The sequence below is a fragment of the Physella acuta genome, unplaced genomic scaffold (assembly GCF_028476545.2).
Source record: "Physella acuta isolate Inbredline_101_S28 unplaced genomic scaffold, ASM2847654v3 ptg000967l, whole genome shotgun sequence".
Classification (NCBI taxonomy): Eukaryota; Metazoa; Mollusca; class Gastropoda; family Physidae; genus Physella; species Physella acuta.
This window is the reverse complement of record NW_026732484.1, coordinates 240,685-267,235: the sequence shown is the minus strand read 5'-3', so window position 1 is coordinate 267,235 and position 26,551 is coordinate 240,685. Positions and strand designations below refer to the sequence as shown.

The window sequence follows — 26,551 nt, the reverse complement described above, 5'->3', positions numbered from 1 at the left end:
TCAGTGTTCAATAACTTTAATGTAGATAGGAATATGCAGAAAACTTTCCATACACAATCACATTTTTATGACTACACAAAGCAGAAACCTTAACTAATGCAGCAAACAAAATAAAAAGGTTAAACTGTAGCTTGAATTAACCCCTGTATACCACTAAACATGTCAAAAATCAGTGATCCTCAACTTGATGTTGGCAGTAAACCACTGGTTAATTAGGCATTTGCCACACCTTTAAGGCTACCAAATATACTAAAGTAGTCTCAAACAACGGGAACTGGCATTTTAAAAAAAATATCCTGATTTTTTAGCCTACTTTACTTAGTTGAATACATTTCTTTACAATATAAACAGATGGATTCAACACAGATGTCTAGGATTGAGTATTAGCATATTTCTAATGCAATTTAAAATCAAAGAAAGTAACCATGAAAGTTGAGAATTTTAAAAATCTGGTTTAACTGCTGCACTGTATTCCATAACTCAGTTAACTTAACAACCAGGCAACCACAGTGCAAAAAAGGGGGAGATTAATTTTTTTAAATATAGATTAAACCCTATACACAAAAAACAAAGCCCTCAATTTTATTATGGACAAGTAAATAAAAAATAGCCGACAAATAAAATATAACATTGAAATATGTATGAAGCAACAATTGTCTGGGGTGAACTAATCACTGACACTAGCATTAGCTAGCAAGCATCAAATGGACTCCAGCATTCTAAACTCTAATAGACAATCAGCACTTAATGAATACTTTCCACGATAAAGGATTATTACAAAAGTCTATAGTTGAATGAAACAAAAGAAAATTTAGATGTTGGCATTCACTGTTCTATAAGTAAACGGACTGCTCCATTGGTTCTCAAAAAAAAAAGGTGTGACCATAAAAAGACAGCAAAAAAGACAAAGTTGCTCTTTTAAATAATAAACCGGGAGTGATCTCCCCTAAACTTTCTCGAATATTCCTATATAAACAAACAGGGGATGAGAACTCGGGCTATAGACATGATTTTTAATCCATTTTAAAATAAGAATAAAATCTCGTAGACAAAAGACTGCACACCAAGTGAACGCGAAATAAAAAAGCGCATAATAGTGCGCAATATTATTAGTACTTTAAAAATTTACATTCGTTTTTTTCAGAAATCGGAAGTAGCGTAAATTAGTACTTCCGGGCAACGGAAATTACTCAAAATTTGACAGAAGGTAGATAACTAGATCTTATACTTACATGTGAAATTTCATTTATCCATCTGAAATAGTACTCAAGTTATAGGCTTTTGAAAAATTCAAAGTAGAAAAAGTACCACTTCCGGTTATCGGAAATCGCTCAAAAGTTGATACGGATCTACGATTTTGATAAAATACTTATATATGAAATTTCATCCACCTAGCTGTAACGGTACTCAAGTTATCGTGTTTACACACGGACACACACACACACAGACACACAGACATACGGACAGAATTGCAAAGCCCAGTTTTTCAGACTGGATTACGCATAAAACCTCTTAATTTTGATAAATCTGGATTGATCATTTTTGTCCGATTAAAATAAGTCCTCTATACTTCGGATGTGATGAAGGACTGAGGTGTAATACGGTGAAAATTGTTAAAATTTCAAGTTATTTTTGTGCACGATTACAATACTTTCTCTATACTTCGTATATACGAGAAAGTAAAAATGGTGGCATGAAAATTATCAGCTTGAGGATCACTGATCTGATAGGACATATAAACACTAAAAAATATTGCTTGTTATGTATTTGACTGAGGTGCTAAAATTGTTGCACTTTTTCACAGCTCTTCTAGTCAAATTTTTTTTATCTACACTGCTACAGGATACAATGTTAGTAATACATTTGCCACTAAGGAAAACAATTCAAAACAACGAGGTGTATTTAGAAGAAAAGAATGACAAACAAATTTTGAATGCATTAAAAAATTAACTCAACTTGTCAAATAAAGTATGGTAGATGTTAACTGGTTACTACAATCAAGGTAATATATGCACACAATGAGAATTAAATGTTATATACACTGTATTAAACATGAAATATGTACACACAAAAAAAACTAAATTTTGAAAGAACTGTAAGAAAAATCCTTAACTGATGATTGAATGAGTTTTTGGCCTAAAGATTCCATGCACTTTGTCACACATCACTTCTATGAACATTTTAAAACATGCTGACTTTTCAGTTCTCATTGCTTACTGTTGAAGCAACTAAAATGGCATAACTGTTTACTTCACAACATGATGAAACAAAGTAGCTCTCAACTTAACAATAATTCAATTATGCAATACTAAAGTTAATAAACTGTGGTTATTCATTCTGTCCAAATTTATCCAGATAAATAAAAAACTTAAAACTAAAACATTTTTAAAAATTGTTAATTACTTTACACACATGATTAACTTCAATAAAATGTGCATTAAAATGGCTAACAAAATACTTGAAGAATTTTTTATTTTATTAAAGACAATTAATTGGCTATGGTATATTAGATCTATTTTAACAGCTGTGCACTAAAATAGATCTAACTCCATGAAGAATGCCATGTAAGTTTCATAAAAATTAAAATAAAACTACAAGAACTCAATGCACTAGACAAGCCCTTTGATTCTCAAATACAGATGATTAAGTGATTGGGATATACATTGCATTAAGGACATAATTACTCTAGAATTCAATGGTTTTAAAACTTCTAGACATTTAACATATATGATATGTACCTATATATTATATTGGTACATTTTCATATGTACCCATATATTATATTGGTACATTTTCATTACCTAGCCTAAGCATCATAACATACATTTGATATGTCAACTTTAATAATAGATTATATCATTAAGCAGAAAGTTGAAACATGGTTTGTCTTTAAATTCCTTAAAAACAAGCTGATGGGTGACATAATAAAACATGTGATAGTGCAGTACATTCATTTTAATTCACTGATACCAATATATGCTTTATTCAATGCCAAATTTTCTTCATACTAAGAACTTATTATATATGCTTGTTCATTAGATTTGTTTTTTTCAATCAGCATGTTTTCCAGTATTTGGTTATTTGGTCAGGCTTATATTTTTTTACTGTCTAATGTATGTGTTGTCTGCTACAGAAAAGCTTTTATTAATTGTATAAAACAGTGAAAGATGAAATAATTCTTTATAAGTTAGAAAATCAAATTTAACACAACTGTTTTTACCAACAGAAAGAAAATTGTTTTAGTATAGATGTACTTAACATGTTTGACATTTTAAAGAATAATTCTATTTTTAAAATGTGGTAAAATGTAAAGCTTCTCTAGCTTCTGTAAATCTGTGCAACTTGCATAATTTACCAAAAGGTAATTTTCAAAACTTATTTTATAAGTAATGTTTCATCAATATGTAGCTAAAAGTCTTTCTCTAGTAGTTAATACATTAAAAACAATATAAGCTACACAGAGAAACTGTGCGGAAAACAATTGTCACAATAAATCATTGAAAAATTAATGTAAGAAAGAAAAACAATGCAAAAGAATATAATGAAATAGTGTTATCTTAATAAATTATTATAATTAAAAACAATTTAAAAGCACAACCTAACTTCATATTTTAAATGAATAAATGTGTTTACTTCTTTTAGGTAGCATGTTAAAACAGTTTTTGCTTGGTACTAATAGATGACAATAATAAAGATAATTATATAAGCAAAAACTAAACTTTTACTTGCCAATATAATTCTTTTGAAAACCCAGCATCATTTATTTTTTGTGCATTTCTTGTACTATAGATATTACACTTTGAATAAACACATGAGCATCGAATGAATGTGAAATACTAAAATGTTAATAATTGTAAAATTGGGCAAACTGATAAATAAGCTAACTATTCCAAAATGTTTTTCCATTTTATTTGATAATTCACAAACAGCTTTTAATAAGAAAACTTTACCACATCTTTAAAATATATAGATTCCCTTTCATACAGTAAAGATATTTAAACATGCAGCATTTTTTATATTTGCTGTACAGAGATTATGAAATAATTTATGTATTGAAATTTGGCTGTGTACATGAATTAGCAGAGGCATATACTAATGTGTGTGTGTGTATATATATGTGTGTATGTATATATATATATATATATATATATATATATATATATATATATATATATATATATATATACACACACACACACACACATGTGTATACACACATTCATATTTATAAATGAATTTTCCTTCTTTAAATAGCAATGACTTGTATTTACATTGATTAAACAAAATATTTTCAAACATTTATTATCAATTTATTATCTAAATAAAAGTTATTTTTACCACTGGAATCATTACTTGTATTCATGGATAAAATACTATATTAAGAAGTATGTACATTTTAAAAAAACTGAATGAACTTAAGCTGAGCCTGAGAACATTTATAATTTCCAATTATCCATCAGTTTATATTACTAAGATAAATGGAATGACAGCTGTCCTTCTTTTGCTGCTTTACTAAGCCTCTCTCTCATCACCTCAATGGATGAGTAGTCTGGAAGTTTTAGATAATTGACACAAGTCATAACAGAAGGAAGATAGCAGTCTGGATCATCAGATCCCTCGGGTTGCTTTCTAACAATTGTCAAAGGTGGATTTAAGCTCCTGAAACCTAAAGACAAAATACGGGCAATGAATGTTTCCATGTACAACTGGTAAATTAATAAGGTTATTTAAAAATAGCCAGTCAAATAGTTATTAGTGGATAAAAAGTATAGTTTACACATACTTGTACAGTAAGGGCAATGCAATAAACCAATAAGAAGTTTCTGTTTATTTGTTACCAAAAAATACATAATGTATTCATTTTAATAGTTTATTTAAAATATGAAACATGACTACGTTTTCAGGAAAGGATCATGATGAATTTAAAAAGTATTAATGTTTTATTTTTATTTCTTCTTTACACATATTAAATCTAGCCCTAGTCTTCAGATATAATGTAAATCCAAATGTGTCCCAGAACATTTTTTCAGTCTTATCTAAAGGGTAGGTTCTGAAAATAATAACTTTGTTGAAATAACGGAGTTAACACTAAGTCCACCAATTAGCCTGTATATTTGAATAGGAAGAACTCTAACAGATGACACATTTATGCTCAACGGTCTATCACATCACAACAACACTCTTTAAAAACTAACCCACCATAGCAGTCATAGAATCGTAGCCATTTAAAAAACAACCACATTTTTTTAATAAATTATTTTCTAGTCTACCAATTAATTTTGATAATTATAATCGGCATCAAATTAAAGGTAAATTATGTAGTTTTTAATTGTTTATGTCATTTTCAACAATAATGAAATTTAAATCTTAGGCGACACCCTACTTAGGGGCCAAAAATTTTCATATTTAACTAGTAAATACGTTTACAATCTCAATAGTATCTTACCTCCAACTGGGAGTCTTGGTGAACCAGTGACAAACTGTAAAAATTCCCTCTGCTCAGAATTGTTGTAACTACTGAGCACTTCAAAGAGAAATTTGACTGCCTGTGAGTCATGAGTGTAGCCATGATCGGGTCTACAACAGTCCATCAACATTCTGACATCCCACACATCAGCTATGTTGCCACAGAAAAGTTGTTCTAACTGTAGGAATATATTACCTTCTTTTAAAATATGTCTAAATGTTGAATTTCTGATTGTGGTTTAAGTATTTATTACTGCATATGAGTACAAATAACAAACATATTACAAATTAATTACCTCTTCAGGGTAGAAATACTGTAATGTTGATAATGGGAAAAGAGATTCAAAGCCATCTCTAAATGCATCAAACTGTCTACTGATGCCCTCTACCAGACTCCAATGCAGCACAAGCTAATATATTACAATAAACAATCATGAAAGATTCATGTTAAGATTCATCAAATTTTCATCATTAATACCCAATAAATTTTATATATATATATATATATATATATATACATATATATATATATATATATATATATATATATATATATATATATATATATATATATATATATATATATATACACAATAACTGAACTCTTGTGATATTCCACCTTCTCTGTATGCATTTTAACTTTTATTTAATCAGATTTATCAATTTAATTTACTGATCATTGGTGATTACTATTTAATATTTTAGAAGAACTATTCTTAAACTTACTTGTAAGTATTCCTCTAAATTATCCAAGCAAACTTGAATGTCACGTCCACCTTTACACAACTCAATATTTTCATTTCCAGGTAATACAAAATACAGATCAAGATCTTCAAGTGAGCATCCATCAATGGATATATTTAAAAGAGCTTGCCTCCTACTTTCTTCTGTCTTTAAATTTAGAAAAAAAATAACTTTTATTGTACACAGCTTTATTCCTAATGTAGTAAATCAGAGTTGTTTTGTTAACATAAATAGGGGATGGGGTAATCGAGTGGTAGAATGTTAAGCTGCTAGCCCAAAGGTCTTGAGTTTGCATCTCGGTTTGGACAAGTGACAGTAGAAGGTCTCTGAGTCCACCCAGATCTGATGGTGACTTACATTAAGGTGACTGGGCATTAGGCTGACCACATAATCCCTGCATAAGCTGAGGTCAACAAACATATGAACTCTACTTCAACTGTAAAAATGGATCGCTAGGTCTAAAGAGGAATCATTACTAATTAACATTAACGTACATGAAAAATTAAACAAATTATGACTTACTAATGATTTATCATTTAAAATTTGTTTCTTTTGATGAACAATGTTTTCTAGCTGCTGAAAAGATTGAGCCAAAACTTTATCTACATAATACAGGTCACTTGAAGAAAGTGAATTCTCCTGTGCCAATATCCACTTGTAAAACACCCGACTCAAAGGCAGATCGAGCTAATTGTGAAAAAAAATTCAACTGAGTAAGAAAATGTTGAACAAATGCTTTATAATAGTTTTCAAACTAAACATTAGGGGAAATACAGACAATAAGATAAAAGTAGTTTTCTCTTAATTATTTTGTGTAACCACTTAATGAGCTGATTGTACAGATTTCCTAATGTTTTATTCCCAAAGCAAGTGTGAATAAAAGAGTTGGAATAATAAGCTACAGAACGTAAAGAAAAAGAAATAACCAATTGAATTATTAATAGAATATGAAATAACATTTTTACAATTAATCTCTAACTAGATTAACAGTAAAATACTTTAGAATGGTGTGATTTTGGTTTCAGTTTAAGTGTTCTCAGACAAAAGAAATTACTTGAAAGCCAACAAGAAGTACTAACCATTCTTGAATCCATTAATGCCTTTGCCATAAATTTGCCTAAAAATTTAAATTTAGCTTTCACTTTGTTGATCTGTGCTGCTTTAGAACTTCGATGAAGAGGCAATGGGAAAAGGCCGGATGCTGAGTGAGTATATTCAACTTTCAAATTGGGATCAGCAGGGTTTGTAGCAGCTATACTTTCCCCTCGCCAGAGTTCAAGGTCAGATCTCTGCAGTTCTTTGCTAACAAGTGCGTAAAATTCAAGGGTTGGGCCTAGTCCTGTACCAACCTAGAAGTCAGTGTAAGATGTGAAAAGTAATGAATTACAATGACATTTTGCTTATTTTATTTTTAACAAAATAACTGTCCAACTTATTTTACACAGATTTTGTGAACCTCTACAGAAGCATATTAAAAATATTTCTTTCAGGTTAAATATATTAATACATTGAGCAGATTAAGAATCACAAAAATGTAAAATGTACAAAATGTATGCGAAAACCAATCGATCTTACACATTAATTAGCAGCAATCTTACTTTATAACAGAACTATTTTGGTTTAAAATTTAAATTTGTGAATGAAATAGGTAGTTTCACTTTTAAAAATTTAAAACTCATTCCACATACTGGTAAAAATTAAGCAACATAGAAAAAGGTGATACCTCATTCTCATAATGTATTTCCAACATCGTTCGAGCATTTGTTGAGTTACCCATATCTTCCATCACTTTTTCTGCTTGTTTCAAAATATCCTTTCGGCTTACTTCTCTCTGTTAGTAAATTATAAATTTTCATTCAGGATACCGTATTTTCAACCGTATAAGACAATTGGCGGGAATAAGACTACACGACCCACCATTTTTCAAGTAAAAATATAGTTTTGGGATATACTAGCCTTATATTGGCAACAATGATTAAAATACAACTACCCAGGACTTTTAAAAATATTTTTACCCCACAAATACAGTAATTTCTTTAAATACTTAGACATTAAGGGCTATTATAAATAATAATATAAATAATAATTTAAAACTTAAGTGATGAATTGATCAATTTCATTTTATATACAAAATGAAAACTCAAAAAACTAAGATATTTACCCTTTTCCTATCTAAACGAGGTCCAACTCTTTCACTATCATGATTAGAGCTTTCACCTGCTTGGTCTTGTTGCAGTCTTAAAACTGCACGATCCCGGTCAAATGTTGTGGCAAAGAACAGCATTTGTCTTGTGTCAAATGGAAAAAGGAATGGTCTGGAAATATAAAAACAATTACTTTTAAACTGACAGAAAAGTTTGAGGATATTATTTATACAAGCCGATTGAAGTATTTTTTAAAATTTTGATATATCAAAAACAATGATTTTATCAGTTGTAAACACTAATTCTATACAAATTTAAACATACGCTGTTTGCCCAATTTCTGGTAACCAATTTGGTAAATTGCCAGTCATTATTATTAGTGGGTCTTGAAGCTGTCTGTTGGCTTTAGCTGTCAACTTGCTACTCATAAACTCAGAAGAAGACAGTATTTGTGCTGGTAGAAATGGTACCTATTTTGTTTTAAATTAAACAGTGAAAAAAAGTACAATGTTCACAATTTGCATACTAACATAAAATAGCTTGACAACATTGATTTTTAAAATGTTTTGACCTCTCTAAATTAAAACAACACTTTGTATTAAAACATTAACAAAACAAAGAACTCAGACAATTACATAAATGTATCAGGAAATTAATTTCTAATAATACATTTTGAAATTACCATAATTTTAAAATGCTTAGATGTTATACGTACATTAACAATAGTTATTGAGAAATGACCACTGAAAATTGAATACTATGCAGATTTGAACTTTTTCAAAAATTATCATTTAATTATGATGGTACTCATTTTTACATGTGTTCATACAATTAATGTAATGTAAAAATGTCTTATAACAGAATGTCCCATCCTTTTCATATTAATCATGTAAAGTTACTTTTACTGTTCTAGGAAAACAAATAATATGCTAACTTACATCATATATTGATGACCAATGCCTATTAAGAGCATGAAGAACTCTCAACAAAGCTATTGTTTCTAATGAAGCATCCTGAACAGTAACAGATGGAGGTAGTTTGTCTTGCAGAAAGCTATGTAACACAGGCTGAGAGACTGGACTACTTGCCCTTGATTCTAGTACAGAAAACAAAATGTGCATTGTAAAATACAGCTTTAAGTGTTAATGCTAGATTCCAATTTATGTTTGGGGAATGACATATGCATGATATTATGGTAAAGTGTTGCCACCAATGAGAACTAGCTCACAAAGTTATTAATGTATTTAGTGTTTCATGACAGCGTGGCCTAGCGGTAAAGAGTTATACTGCTAACCCTAGAGTCTTGGGTTCAAATCTAGATTCAATTTAGAGGAACGTCCATGAGTCTTATCAGCTCTGATGGGTACCTAACTCACGTTAGGGAAACAAAGGCGGCTGTGCATAGTGCTGACCACGCTATCCCTTCATATGCCAAGGTCTCTGAAGCTCTACTTCATCTGCCCCATGTGTCTTGGGCATGAGCGTGAAATGATGATGATAAGTTCATAACTTTTTAAAAAAATTAAACAGCAAAATTTAGCTCAAGTTAAACATACAAATCCCTACCTTTTTTCTTGGAAGATTTAGAGCTTTTAGACTCTGCCTTTGTTTTCTTTGGACTAGTTGCTGTATTATCCTCTTGTTCTGTTGCTGGTCGGTACCTTCCAAAATAAAAATAATTACACATGTAAAATTCAGGTGAACAAGGGTATGAGATAATATTACCTACCGAATGAATTCACATCTAATTTCTAAATTTAACTCTTTAAGCCTGTAATTAAAATTGCTAAATTAAAATTTTAAACCTTTTATTTTTATTTTGAGTCTACAAATAGTAAGATGTGTGATAAAATCTTGAATTTATGAAAATGAAAACTATATGTTTTATTTTATATCAAGTGAAAAACTTAGCAAAAGAATTTACACCTACCAAATAGTGTGTGTCTGTACCCAGATGCTAGTATTTCCAAAGGGTGTGTCTGTATCACCATCACTAAAGTCACCAACCTCTGTACCACCATGGCAAACAAACTGTTTCACAGCCTGATATACAGTCATATTGTACGGCAAAATATGGTCGCCTATTAAAAATTCAAGCCTGTGTCTTGGAGATGTGGCAGATATCATGATTGAAGCCATTTGTTCCTCCATTTCTTCATCTGAATTATCATCATCACTAAGATCTTCATCTGCACCTTCCTGTTGCCAAATAAATAAAACAGTTAAGTAATGGTGTTAAAAACAAGCATTGAATGTATTTTCTTTTTTAAGAATTTGCTTTCAAAAGGCTATAGTTACAAAAGCATTTATAAATACATTATGCCTGCTATCATTATGAAAAACATAAGCTTGTTAAAAGTATGTTATTAGCATCTACCTACTCTTACCCTGGTTTTTCCAAATCCTCTCACAAGCAAATATTTCTCTATTGCTTGTACTAGAGCAAGAGGGTCTATTTTAACAGGACCTCCTTTCCACTGTTTTAATGTAGTGCAGGCTGGATGTCTTTGTAATTGGCACTATAAATAAATGAATGCATAACAGGATTTATTTTTATTTTATTGTTATAATTTAGTGTCATGAGATAGGTGAAATTACATATCACCTGACATTAAACTAAGATATTTCAGTTTATATATATCTTACAGACTACAGTAGTTAAGATTACTTATTAAAATATACCTTCAGCTGATGCGTAGTAAAAAATCTCAGTGCATTCCCCCCTCGACTGGTCCCACTGCTCCCTCCAGGAAGATCATGGACCTTTACTTGAAACTATATAAATTGGTTGTGACTTTAATTAATTAGGATTAAGCATCAATCATATTTAGTTGCTTACACACAAAAATATCTTAAGAAAGAAGTTTATAAAAATATGTCACAGCTATTTTGAACAGAAAAAAATAAATTTACAGCAAAATATAAGGTAATGAAACCCAAGATTGTAAAAAATTATAATAAAAAAAAACCAAGTGTTTTATTCTTCTACTTTTTTTAAAGTGAATACAACTTGAAATAAATGATAATACATAATAATGAGAAATATCTACATTTTGCACAAGTATTACACAAGTTTTACATTAACAATTATGTTATTTCTTAGTTTTTATAAAGTACATGGGTAATTAACTGCTATAAATTAAAACACACTACCTGTTCCAGCTGATGTAAACATGCCAATAACTTTGAGACAAGATTTGAAAGAGCTGGTGTGTTGTTCTTCTCAATTGGAGACTCCTTCATATATACCATACTAGGAGGCTACAGAAGGGAAAGTATGTGTAAATGTTGACTAAAAACTTGATAATTATAGAAGTACTAATTTTAAAAAATATTATATCAATATAATATTTTGAAATTAAAAAAAGACAAGTAAACAATTTTTTAATTAAAAAATGTCAACATTTTCTTACTGGGAAGTTTAGGAAAACATGAAGAAATCTGCGAATTCTTATGTCTCTATTTACATCACCCGAAGTGGATGTAAGATATTCTAGAAGCTGTGAGATTAAGCCACTATGAATCACTTCAAAAGGTGACACATCACTTTCTCTCATTATTGTTGCAATTTCCAATAGGCAATCTAATCCACTGTCACCCTAGATAAAAAAGTAAATGTATTATTTTTATCTCTAAACAGAACTAAAATTTTAATTTACAAGTTTTTTAAGTGTAATAGTAACACCAAAAACATGTTATTTAGCTATTGATAAAAATATAAATGCATTATCTGCATGTTTATCAGAATATATATTACCTGTAAAGAAAGACATTTGGTTGCAGTACAAAGTCGTTTGAGCATATCCAGTGCTGGATGAGATTCTCCATGAATGTCAGCTGAGAAGTATTTCTCCATAAAAATTTTACCTAGAAAATCAAAAATAAAATTTCAGTAAGCAAGAAGAAACAACTATAAATGATCACATTATGTTCCTTTAATGCCTGTGTAATGTGATAAATACTCCAGAGATTCAGGAATTTTTTTTTAATTTACGTTTTTATCCTTTGTACGTTTTGTTTTTGTTTAGAATGAATAGGTTTAAACAGTTTTTAATATGCCCAAAAAGCATTGTCTAGATATCTCCATTAAAAAAATTATTTCAATAAGAATCCTTTCTGAAATAAAAAGTGAAATGTTTTAATTGCTAATATTTGAGCTGCAAAGTGGTTATACCCTAATTTCTTTATACATTTTATAACAAGAACATTTATTAGTTCACTTACATTGCTCTTTTATCCATGCTTTCACTTTTTCTTTGTTGACTATCATAGGTGGTAGCATTTGCTTATGAGACAACATATCCTTCAAATAAAAGTTTAAATATTTAAGTGGACGGTAGAAAATATCTTTATTGGTTATCTATAGCTATAGTGGAAAACATTAAAAATTTTAATGTGGAACCTTAATGACTGAACTTCTAACACAGTACTATCTAAATAAATGATTTATGAAAATGCAAGCTGTACATTTTTTTCTTTTTAAACTCTATGTACCTACTTTCTACCAAATGTAAAAAGTTAACTGCTTTAAAAAATTTTAAACTTTATTATTTCAAAGCAAGAAATACTGGGCAATAAAAAACTGAAAATATACAAACCAACAATTAAATCAAATCATTAAATAAAATCATGAGATTTATTATTAATTAGATTAATTATTACCTTCATTGATGACTGTCTATCAGCTGAGTTACTCATTCTTCCCCAGGAACGTGGATTTAGATTAGTTAAAAAAGGGATTTTAGAACTAGATGAGCTGGATCTAGCATCTTTACCTAAAGAAATAAAAATAGGCACATGTAAAATATTTTTAACAGCTTTAAAGGTAGATTAACAAGCAATAAAAAATAGTAGTTAATAATTATTAGGAAGATGTTAAAATCTGTTGTGTATATTATTAAGTAAAAATTATTAAGGAGCAATAACAGATTCTATAATTTATTTTAATTTTTGGGACTTCAAATATATTGTGTAAATTATGAAGAAGTTTTAAAGAAAGATAAACAATTTCAGTATAAATTAATGATGCACAAGTTCTACCATAGAAAAAAATACTTTCATTTGTTGATCAAGTAATAAATTGCTAATATTTATTAGAGATGTAACCAGACCAGAAAAAAAGATTAGAAAATATTTCGGTAAGCGCTATTGTATCACAATGAAACTGATCTTTTATTTTTCAATATAAGGATTACTAAAAAAACTGGTCATAAAGATTTTTTTATACTAAGTCTTTGAGGTCTGAGAAGCATATGCATATTCAACCTGGTAGTCATCTGTGTCAAAAGACATAACATGTTCCTCTCCTCCTCACTAATGTCAACCTTCTCACCCCTAGATGCAGTTTGAAAACAAACAGAATGGCCCTTAACATGCCAAAACTGTTGATGGATAATGGTAACTAGAATATTATGAAAATTCAGAAATCCAACAAAATTCTAAATAGTCACATTCCTGATTACACAATCATTTTGGCAATGCAGTTGCCATGTAACTTGTACATATCAGCACTATACTTTCCATTGAACAAATCTTCATATATAATGCTTTTGAAACACTGGTATAGCAACAGGGAAGCAATTTTTTGTATTTGGTATTTTTAGCGGAGTACAGATTTTATGCTTTAAAATTTGATAATTAATGTCTGTATGTTATGAATGGGATTACACTGTAATCTGCTTACAGCAGAAAGAATTAAAACTTTGACATGTATCTTTGTCAAAATAAATTCTTTTATAACAAGACAAAATTGCTTGCAAATAATACCAAGTATTTAAATTTTTTGTAATAGTTGAGGAACAATTTTCAGGGATGCAACTCATTTTTATATAAATCCTGAAAATTGATTCCCAAATTTTACAATACCTGAAAAAAAAATTATAATTTTTTTTTAAAATCCTGAAATTTACATGAAATTTTATTTTATACAAGTGAAATTTCTTTTTGTCTTTTTATTCATATTATGTTCAACAGACAGTCCTTTAGTGGACTCATTATCTTTGTAATGATCTTAAAACAAAAATTAATATTTAAAATATTGTGAATAAAAAATTAGTTTAAAATTTAAGACCTATCTCTACTTCAGAATGAGCCATTCTAGAAATTTTATATCAATCTGATTTTCTCTAATTTTAAAAAGTAGTGGCGCAATAAATGATGACATGTTAATGTTTGCATAGCAATGGATATCATTCTGTCTACGCATCGGAAGTTGGCAGTAAAGGTGATAAGCTTAACATCACCCTGAAGTCTGAACTTCTAAAATGCCTAAATTTTTAACTTTACAAAATCTTGTTTCTTGGATTTTTAAACGGAAAATTTAAAATTTTATGAATCTGGAAAGTGAACAAAATATGATTCTTGTGTCCAAAAATCTGATATATCTGAAAAAGCGGCACCAACTTTTTACACAATAATATTTGTATTAATGCATTCGACAAAAGCAACAAGCAACTATTAGCAGAGATAATTTCCCATTTCACTTTACCAGTTGAAGCTTTTCCTCTGTTTGAACTTCTACCCAACAGTAAACCAACTCCCTTAGGAGATACATCCAATGATCCTGAATCTTCTAGTTTACTTCCTTTCTTAGTTGGCCCTCTTCTAGGTGGCCTTTTTCTTTTCAAAACATCACTTAGTTTCCTGTGACAATAGTATTAAAAATATTTAGGCCTATACTTTATAAGTTGTAAGAATAGTTTTGTTATTGCTGTTATTTGTAATAGAGGTTAGCTACATTTGAGCATAGCAATTCAGTTGTGATTGTACCTTTGTCATTGTACTGTGTCCTGCATTTCACAGGTAAACTAATTTAATGTTTACTTCTTTTTGTAAATACTAGTTGTTCTATGAAAATGGGATGCGGTCTTGCAACATTAATTATCTTCACTCTACTCCCCAAAATATTCAGCAAACTAAACATGCAATTTTAAAATAAAAGCTTACATATGGGCAGATGAAGCACATGGCTCTTCTAAGTGATGTGAAGCACCACCAGCAAACATATCATCTCCTTCTCCTACTTCAGGAGCTTCCATCCTTGGCATAGGAGGAAGAAGCACACAACTGGAATCAGATGTAGATCCTAAAACTGGTGAAGAGCCAGGAGAGTGGCAAGATTTTGTAGGGGACGATGGTGATGTCTCTTGAGTGGCTAGTTTTTGAATTTGGTGCATCACACCTGTAAAAAAAATGTGCTCCTGAGTGCTACAGATAACTTGCTTGAATTGGTCTCTGATAACAAATATACTGAATGTCAAATAAATAATTACATTACCTTCACGCCTGAAGTAAATGCTGTAGACATCAGGCAATTTTTGCATTAAAATATTAGCCAGCTGTAAGGCTCCTACAACAACTTTCAGATCAGGTGAGCCCAGCATGCAGGCAATGTGGCTGTAAAAATTATAGTCAAAAAGAATCTATTTTAATTCAATCAATTTTAAAAGTTGAATATAGGTTTTAGAAATAAATTGGCATTTCATTTATGAATTCTTTGTTGTACAGCTTTCTTCATTAGAGAAATAATTATTAAGTAATAAAACACAAACCTTGAAACAGACTGATTAACAAGAACTTTTCTTAAAAGGTCTGGTGGAGAATAAAAGATCATTCTCAGAATGGTTTGAAGGCACTTATGGCGAATATTGGGCCCAGCCTGAATTGAATTTTTAGTAAAAAGTTAAAAAGAACAGATATTTGATTTGCAAAATAACTTCATTAAAGTTTTTTGAAAATTAAAACAATTAGTATGAAATATTAACTCACAGAGGAACTGTACACCTCATATAATACAGCAAATAAAGTTTGGATAAAATTGGAAGCCAAATCCTGATCCTCTTTTAATATTTCAGCTCTAGAATCACACCTCTCAACATTAGGATCTGACTGACCAACTGCAAATAATAGTTTTTGGAGTAATAAAAGATATACAGATGTAAGATATAGAGTGAATAATCAAAAACATTTTACCTGTGTCTCCAGCTGCACTGTTTTGGCCAGACACTCCAAGGCTATTTACTTTACGAACCACTGGTCTTGCAGTTCCTGTATCTTCATTGATTTGCTGCATTGAATTGAAGTCCAGCAAATAAGATCTCCCCATTGTGGATAAGCTAACTTCTTCTTCACCGGCTTGATAGGCAGCCTAAAAAAATTAAGTTTAGTAAAAAAATATAGAATTTTGTTTAAAAAGTGAGAAAAATCTTTTTAAAAAGTATTTTAAACAGAGGTTAACACTATTTTTAAGAGTCGCAACCCTTTCCTATGGACAGGAGTAGTGAGAAATGAAATACTGTATAGATAGTGTATTTAACAACTATCTGATTAAAAACAGCACTAATTATATCTACCTCAACAATTTTATTATCAATTGGGGAGTACATATGCCATAAAGCTCTATCATCTTGCCACTGCCACAAAGCTCCATCTTGATTGACAATTCCACCTTTTCCAAGTAGGCTATTTACTGTAAACACACCATCCCTTGGTAGACGGGGTAGAAGCTCACTGGAATGATTTATATCGTATTAAAGATGGTTAAGTGGAATAAGATTTGATTCAGAGGCTAAAAATAATACTGGTTATTCTAATATAAAGCCACCTTTACTTAACCCATAATTCAAATCAAGTATCCATTAAAGCTGGGTATGCTCATGGCTGGGCAGGGTACTTTACAAAAAAATACTGGCATAACAACTGAAGGCATTCAAAGCCCTTTGATAAGAGACAATACACTAAACAACATATCTATGTAGTCCCTTGTATGTAAATTATTTCACTTAATTTTTTATTAAACATACCCTATAAGACTGACAATTTCATAGAGCTCTTGTGGAGTTCTAGACACAAGCTGAAAAAAAAAATGCTACTGTCAAATCTATGGATAAATCAGAAAATATGTATTGTCAGTTGAAATGTAAAGCATACATACTTCAAAACACTGATCAGTTGTTTCAGAAGATCCTGTCAGAAGATATCTCAATGTTTCAGCAATTTCTGTAAAATAAGGTTTCAATATATTTTTAAATGGTCCTTACTAAATTAAAAGACTGCCTGGGCTTAGAACTTTACTAAGTCAAAAGACCGCCTAGGCTTAGAACTTACAAGACATCTCTTCATATGCTATGGTCACTTCCTACTTCATCTGCTCTATTGACTAAAAATAAACCCATGCAAAATCAATACTATGAAGTAACAGTTGAGTGTTCTTTTACATTTAGACAAATTTTCATGCAAAGAACTTACTCTGTTTAAGCAGTATGACAGCCAAATCAGGACAGCTTGCACACATCACTACCAACATCCTAACTACAGTGATAAATACACTTGTGTTGATAACCGGAGGACTCATCATTAGCTTGGAGATAAATACAATATGTTAAGAGTCTGAAAGTGCTTGGCTAAAACTATTGATCTTCAAAATATATGTAATGATGAATTACCTTTATTTTACTTCAAGTGTGGGCAGTATACAATTTTTAAAAATAAAATTGCTAAATGTTTTTTCATATTTTTTATTAAATTTTTGTAAGTTCATGCTAGAAAATGTTAAATTTGCTTATGCTCACCAACTGCTGTATGTTTGTCAGCAAATCATGCACTGCAATTTCTTTTAAAAGTCTTTGATCATTCTGAAAGTTATCAACAAGTCGAGCAAAGCACAAGCACACGCTTTCAACTGACTTGCTATCCTGCAATATAAAAATTTTTGACTAGTTACCCTTCAATATTAAAATTATCATAATTCTTGGACATGTTTGTTTCCAACTCATCATTAAAAAAACTGAAAATGCTAATTCAGCGATAACACAATTTTCAAAACTAAAACTCCCTTCTATTTCATTCATTTTCCTCTCTGTTATTAACCTAAATTTGCAAGCAGTGCAGGCCTTAATACTCAAATTTAGTTTTGAAGTTAATGTCCCAAAAACGCTTAACAAAAACAAGTTAGTTTGATGAACCGTCACAATGTTATTATCTAAATGCTAATATTTACTTACTGAATGTGTCAGCCTTGAGCTTAATAAAGATAAAGAGTCCCTCATATACTGGAATTCATCAGCTGACATAGACTGAACACAGTTGGCTGTGATATTTAAGGCTCTACGCTGAGCAATAATGCTAAAGAAGTCTAAGAACATAAGACACGCAGAAATACCACCCTAAAATTAAAAGAAGAAAACATTGAAATCTTGTGTGCTTAGAAAGATTAGGAATTAATTCATGCACATAAATAAGAATTTATTGTAAAGCTCGAGTTAATGGACATGGAATTATAATAGAAATCTGTTGAACTTAAAACTTTGTCATAATTTAGTTTAAATATTTTTTTGACTTACTTCTATAGAACAATTGTACAGTAATATAATAAATATAATTTACTCACAGCTTGCAGGATGGCTTTTCCATGCCGCTTTGAAAGTGTTTCAAGTGCAGATAAAGACTGTTCTGCTACATCAATACAATTAATCACTTGAAGCTATAAATAGACAAAATGTGCAACACTTTATACTGAATGCTTCTTTTAAATTTATAATTTTTTTTTTAATGTTTGTAACCATTTACCTTTTCTAGAAATACAGCAACACCTTCTACAACAGATGCTGAAGACCGTGGCAGTGCTTCCATCATATATGTAAGAGCCCGACTAGCATGAATCATCATCTCGAAGTTATGTTCCATTTGCAGAAGCTGGATTAATGCAGGCACCACTTGCTTGATTGGAAAACCGACTAAACTGTCTTCATTACCCATAACTAGAATCTGTAATAAAACATAAAAATAAAACATTCCAATCAAATAAATAAATTCCTTCACCGATCTGATAATAATAATCGCTATGAGTAGACAGGATTCACAAATTTAAAATACTGGCAATGCCAGAGTCAAGGGTGTTGGCATATATATTGACTTGACAGCATGACCAGTAGTTTAGATAAAATAGTCTGGATGTACATAGAATACAATGACCAGCAGCAGTAGGATAAACGCGCCTGTCTCCATATAATAAGTGCACCAATGGTGTGTCGCATTTTAGCGACAATCCACATTAAGGGGTTAAATGTTAATAGATTTTTTTTAAATGTTCTCAAACCTGGCACATATCCATAACAGCTGATAACTGTTGAGCTTCATCCCCTGTGGCCTGAAGTCCTTGTAACAGATGCTGAACTTTTGTCACTTGATTAAATGTATGATACAAAAATGAGGTTTTATATATATTTTTGTTTGTGTGTTCTGATAGCTGGTATTACTGACAATAAGTTTTAATGTACATTATTTCACAAAATTGTGGATATATACACAGACACACACACACACACACACACATATATATATATATATATATGTATATATATATATATATATATATATATATATATATATATATATATATATATATATGCCTATATACACACATGTATATATATACATAAATAGATATATTTATATTTAGATAGATGTATAGATATGGATAGATACATAGATATACATACACACACACAAATATACACAAATTACTAAAGTCAATTTACATGTGCCTCCGCTCATTGTACGGTGCAACAATTGATGCATGCGCGGTCCTAATGCTCCAAACAAATGAGATGGCAATCCTCTGGCTTCCAGGAGAGCTGTAATGAGATAAGTTTATTACATATCTTTTAGATAATGTTCAATTTTCCAAAAGAATGACATAAATAAAACATATTTTTATAATGATAAATGGCAGTTATCAGTAAAAGTAAACATACCTTGCAATCGATTCATGTCTGATTCATCACTTTCATTATCAGGACCAGTGCCACCTACAGCACCTAAAGGCATACCAGACACAGAGTCTACAAAAAGAAGTAAACCTGTTTTTAAATTATTTTCTCAATTATGGCTTGATAGAATACATTTGAGGTACTAAAACAATTCACAACTTACCTTGGCCTTCAGGTGGAACAATAGCTCCTGAACCAGTTCCTCCTTCCCTTGACCTTGATCCTCCACTGCTGTTACCATCCTGTTGTTGGTGATTTGAGGACATAGCTGAAAATGTAGCGGTGGTTGTGGCTATACTATTTTTATTAAAATCCGATCTCTCTCTAGCTCCAACACTTGCTCCACGGCTGGCACCAGCACGTCCTGATCCTCGACTTGATGTAGACGACTGCCGCCCACTACAAAGAAAGGATTTTTTAAAATTAATTTTGAATTGTTACTTATATTAGAATAAAATACAAAATACTAATTTTCTAGAAAATCTTTAACAAATACCTGTTACTGGCACAAGATCCCGTCTTTTTGCCTCTTGTTTTTCCTTTGGGCTGAGACTTTTCTTCTTTAGAAGTTTTGTCTTTAGTTTTTGGAGACTTGGATTTTTTTGATCTGCTAGCTTCAGTCTTTTTAACACTAGGTGAAGAAGTATCTAATTTTTTTGGCAGTGGTGGTGATAATTTATTTGAAGGACCAGGTAAGGCGTTCACAGGGCTACTCTCCTTTTCTTCGTTTGAAGATGACCTAAGACAACGCTTTTTTGGACTAGATGGTTTAGATGAAAGATGCTCCTCAAAGTCTTCAACAAAATCTTCAAGATCACTATACAAATGCACACCGTCAGAATCAGCTAAAGATGATGGCTTAGAAGATTTTTCCCTATTATCTTTTTTGTCAATACCTTTGCTGTGTTTCCCTTTACCTTTGGAAGGTGGCACTAAAAATATTCAAATCAACAATTTTTTTTTAAATAAATTATTGATTCAGTTTTTTTTTATATAGAAATTATTTTTTGAATAGATGAGACTAAAGACAAAAAAGAAGAAAAGTAATATTAAACATTTAATATTTAAAATTATGTTTTTACATTTAAAATGGCAATTACCAGATGTGCTGTCTCCTATCTCTCCAGAAATCTTTAATTCTGGTGAAATTTGTAATAAATCACCACCTTTTCTTTTCTTTCCTTTTCCTTTCTTAGAAATAACAGTCTCTGCCACAGGCTCGTCAAAAGTCTCTGTAACAAATCTAAATGCTGCAGCTTCTAAATCAGCTTCAGCTAATGATGTATTAGACTTTCTGGGTCTCAAAGATCGTTGTTTGTCTTTTAATTTTCCTTTACCTTTGCTGGCAGTCTCAACTATACTACAATTTACATTTAATGAAAAATCACTTTTTGATGGGTTCAAGTCTACTTTATGCGGTTTTGAAGACCCTTGAATAAGATCTGTTTGAATTGAGGTAGCAGATAGTTCTTTCTCTGACTTTGATTTTCTACCTTTACGAGGCTTAGTGACAGGTGCTGATTCACTTAGTGAAGTATTTGATCTGAAATATGAAATGTTATAATAATGATTGAATTTAAAAAAGCATTTTGAATCACACTTGGGTTTTTATTCATGTAGTGTTCATATCTAATCCCTAAATTTGATTTGATTTTAGCCAAAGATAAAAATATCCTTAGATTTACATTTCTAGCAAATTATACCTTTATCTAAACATCTAAATACTTTCTCTAAAATAATAGTTTCAAAAATTTCAAATCTGTTACTAGTGTTACTTACTTTGTAGCATTAGAAGTAACCCCTGCACCGCGCCTTCGTTTACTACCCCCCGCCAGCTCTTCACATAGAGCATCCATATGCTACTGCACACACCCAGCACATGCCAGATGAGTCTGAAGAGAAAAGTTTTATTATAAAGCTAAGTACAATGTTTGTAATGTTTCATTTTTAAAAACAAAAAGCCCTAATTATACTATAATTTTTTCAGGTTTATATGATAGTCACAGAAGTAGTTTTAATTTTGTATTAAGAAAATGTCCTACTGAACTATCAAGTTACTGAACATAGTGGATCAGTGAGTGTTAATTTTTATTATATAAAATTCTTACTAGCCCACCTACTTTTTCCTCAATTCCCTGGATATTAATATCTAATTAGTTCTCTCAGTCCCAGAGATTATTTAACCTGTACCCAAATCTTGTTAATAAAAGGTCCAGACAAAATACTTTAAAATCCATTATTTTACAAGTTAAAAAGCAGAAGTAAGGTTTATAATAGTAAACAACAAATTAAAATTACTTCTGTAGTAAATAGTTGTTAGTAGTATTGTAATTAGGGCTATGTGAGGGCTTATGTTAGGTTTTGAGATAATGTTAGTATTGCACCATGTAATAGTTTTTAATTCACAGCCATTAACATAAAGTCCATTGATGTGGCGTTACTGGAAACTGGTAACAGGATAACAAGATATTTAGATCTAAGTTACCACAAGGCTGATATTAAAATAACCCTTACAAACTATTGGGATGATTTTAGATACCTATGTCCAATAATAGACTCTTTCATAAAATAGGTGTGTTGGGTTGTTGGTAGTAGTAGTATTGTAATCATGAATAATTTTATGGTTAGAAATTAGGGTTAGGCATATGGTAGGACCAGGGTTTGGGTTAAGGACAGGGTTAGCATTGACATTAGCCAGTCATGTGTTTATTTAGTTAACTACCAGTAGCCTAACACTTCTTTCATTATTGGAAACCAGTATAAAAATTCACCCAACTAATTTAATGGGGAGGACAGTTCACAGTTTATCAAGAACAAAATACCCTCCTATTATTAGTTTTATATCCTTGCTTTTCCTATGACTGTAGTACTAAATACCAGACTGTATTACTGTATTATTAATATACATTTTTTTAAAAAGATCAAATCAGATATAAATGAAAATGTTTTTCTTGATAATTTTTTTAAATTTCCAGACAATCAAAAATTGTTCCCAACGTCTTAACATTGCTGACAGGGCAATTTCATTTTTAATAAACTTCCCTACTTCCTAGTTTTTTTGACTTTGTTGGAACACAACTTACAAGTTCTGAAATTAATTTTCGATGCCAAGTTAAGGAATTATTAGGAGGCCAAGCCTGCTATCATAATGCAAAATTCAACATAGAATATTATCTTACAATAATAAAAGCACTTATATTGTGATATTGTGACTGGTGAGATATACTGAAGAGATTAGTGGGTTTTTTTTTATTGTGTTAGAGCCTGTTTTTATAAGAAAAAGTATTGATTTAAGTTTATATTCACATTTACGATTTATTATGTCAATGGTGCACTCTAAGTCTAAAGCTTAAGTGATTAGAGTGTAATTACACATTAGGACTTGATAGTAGCCTAAACTCTAAATTAATAATTATGCAACTTTTTAGTAGTTCAGAATGCTATGCCAATCATTTTAAAATTCACATACAATAAATTTCAGGTGAAAGAGCATATCCATTTAATCCGATAGGCTTAATTATTATGTTTCTATCACAGTTTTCACACGTTTTTTTCCTCTCTTGACAAAAATCTAAAGGACATGACTTTTTCTTTCTGCAAATATACTGCAGTCCCGTCACAAATGAGAAAAAAAAAAAAATCGCAAATAGGCCTATACAACTTGAATTGTTTGTTTTTTTAATGAATTGAAATTAGATCTAACCCTTTCATGAATAAGGGGAAAAAATTATAGTTGTGAATTTTAAAGTTGTTCCCAAAGAGATTAAGGCATTTGGTGGTTTGGAACCCACATTCCTACAACATCCAGCACGACAACCACATATTGTTCCACTCAACCAAATTGTTTAGGATTAAAGTTTAAAGAATAGCTGACTTTTTTCAGTTCGACTTGGAAGACTTTGGAATAGAGACTTTGTTAAGATTTGAAAGTAGGTACTAGTAGTAGCGAGGCTCACTAACTTGAAAGCGTCTCTGGTTGCTAACAACAACATGGCGTCCTACACCGGACGCTTAGTTTCGGACATTTTTCTTGTCTGCCCAAGTGACTTTCTAGGAATTCGTTTTTAAAATGTTTACCTCGTGAAAAATGGCGGTTTTTTCACATAATGTAAACAAACTATAAATGGCAGTGCTAAATATGCCAGAGAAACGCTATAAATTGCTTTGGATAATGAAGACCGAAGCTCAAAAAGTGGTGCCGACAAACATTCGTAGATCTTTTTAAATATTAGCTACTACGATGTAGATCGGAAACCGAAAGTACATCAATATTAGATTTAGCAGTCTGTGTAAAAATAAATCGAATATTACATGCGCTAATTTTTTAAAAAATTCTCCAAAACGGTCACCACCAAAAGTAAAAATTCCATAACCCACGTGACCGCTATTGGGCGGGAGACGTTTGCCTAGGTGGCTCTATCGACTCTTTACTACGTTTGTGTTGTTATTTATGTTGACAAGCGTTAAGTGAATATTTTCCAATTTTGATTTTTACATTGCTGGACAAATTAATTAAGTATTTCGATCTGAACATGGGAAGATAGGAATTAGTTGGTATTTCTGTAAAAGCCCGTAAACCGGTGATCTCGTGGTGAAACGCGATCTCGATACGTCTAGTAAAGTCTAGGTGCTAAATTATTTACTTGATTTTATTATTACTAATTACGACTTGATCGAATTATAGTTAATATTATTTTCATTTGCTTTCATTTTTTATATAATTGATTATTATGATTTAGATCCAGAAGGACTAGGCTAATAAATTATAATAATCATATTAGAGGACAGCCTGCATAAAGAAAAGTTTGCATTCTTAGATCTAGATCTAGTTGACACAGTACTTGGACTTGCGCACACGCTCGCGTGATGTGTCGAAAGAACGCAAGCGGGCTCGTGACGAATTTGCATAATTTTTCACTCACAAGTGATCAACGTTAATGTGATAGGCGTAGCCTAACAATCTTTAAATATATCTAGACACCAGCTCTAGATACAAATTTAAGTATTAAAACTCCGCCTGGATATGTCTAGCTTCGGACGGGCGATGTTTCTCTCGTTGACAAAACAACGCGAGCGAGCCGTCACTACGCACAGCCTATGAGTGGCGATGTTTGGAATGCATTTCTCGCTCACATGTGATGAAATTTAATGCAACGACAGTTTTAAAAATAAAAACAGATATTTTATTATGTCTATATAGATCTACTTTTTTAAATATTTAAAACTCAGCCTGGACAAAGCTTCCATGCTGGATAAGGGAGGAGGGTTAGATTCCGCCGTTAACTCAATCTATTATTATTAGGCCTAATTGTCCTAATTAAACATTCCTATTTACACTGATTAATCAAGACTGAATAAAAGTGAAAATGAATACCTTTAAAAAGTTTAGATCTATATATTTTTAAACATTTATACGTGATTTTTTTTGGTTCATTCCTTTGGCGTTTACTAGAAATACAGTAAATAGATTACATAACCAAGTTACGAGTATCCTTTCGATTTCGTTTTATTGCAGCATACCTCCACTTCCCCCTCCCCACACATGATCCTTACGAACCTCCTTGGTCGTTTTCAGGTCAACTTTAGGAACCAGATCTTTGAATGGTTGTCATGGAAAAATCTTTCCCAGCTAAGCTGTATGGCACCAATAATTAAAATCATGTATTTTAGTTCAAAATGAGCTAAAATCATCAAATGTAGTGCCTGGTTAGTTAGAGAAATATCTCTAGCTTTTATTGGTATTGGTTAAAAAAATAAATAATTAAAATTAAGATTTAGTGAGCCTCGCTAACTAGTAGGTAGGCCATCTAAATCTAATCTAGATCTAGACATTATTTTCAAATAAGGTTTGATCTAGAATCTAGATTAATCTAGAATTCTAGATCTAGATTACTAATATAGAAGATCTAGATCAATTTGATTCTATCATCTAGAATCTAGAATTCTAGATCTAGAGAGATCTGAGATCTAGATTCTAGAACTAACAACAAGCAAGACTTCACTCTCAACAAGGTAGACCAAAGCTAAATTTCTACTAGATCTGGACTACAAGGCTAGAGCTAGACTAGGTAACTTAGAGTACTAGATTCTAGATATTTATATCTAGAATTCTAGATTTAGAACTAGAATCTAGATCTACTAGTACTAGACTAGGCCTACTGAAACTTAAAAAAAATAAAATAGTCTGGCACTGCCACTGGTGGGGGAAAAATTTAGTGACTTTATTAAACCTTACAAAAACAACATTGTCGGACAGATCAATCTCTAAAAATCATCTCATAGAATTAAAGACAAGACAAAAGTATGTATGTGATTAGCATGAGAGGGAATTTTAACTATTGCAGATAATTACTTGTAGTTTGTAAACAATGAAGTCACAAAGGTTGTTGATTTACAGCTGTGAAATGGATTCTCTACTCACAGATGATG

The 26,551-nt window shown here is 30.9% G+C and overlaps 1 protein-coding gene across 1 annotated transcript; it reads right to left on the bottom strand.

The window, feature by feature from the left end:
* On the bottom strand, positions 1–26,551 carry LOC131953966 (E3 ubiquitin-protein ligase TRIP12). The gene is made up of 41 exons (XM_059317416.1): positions 26,475–26,551; positions 21,902–22,014; positions 21,223–21,665; positions 20,619–21,054; positions 20,286–20,521; positions 20,108–20,194; positions 19,892–19,987; positions 19,450–19,535; positions 18,921–19,118; positions 18,742–18,834; positions 18,356–18,517; positions 17,924–18,046; positions 17,601–17,712; positions 17,287–17,351; positions 17,156–17,205; positions 16,706–16,862; positions 16,326–16,500; positions 16,122–16,249; positions 15,905–16,011; positions 15,631–15,749; positions 15,300–15,534; positions 14,842–14,996; positions 13,017–13,129; positions 12,579–12,657; positions 12,112–12,221; positions 11,768–11,953; positions 11,508–11,615; positions 11,037–11,129; positions 10,742–10,873; positions 10,285–10,553; positions 9,921–10,015; positions 9,293–9,450; positions 8,679–8,824; positions 8,372–8,525; positions 7,934–8,041; positions 7,290–7,559; positions 6,733–6,897; positions 6,193–6,357; positions 5,763–5,876; positions 5,447–5,645; positions 1–4,666 (listed from the first exon to the last, which is right to left on the bottom strand). Exons 2-41 carry the CDS (start codon positions 21,976–21,978, stop codon positions 4,470–4,472), a joined length of 6,201 nt encoding a protein of 2,066 aa, XP_059173399.1. The 5' UTR covers positions 21,979–22,014; positions 26,475–26,551; the 3' UTR covers positions 1–4,469.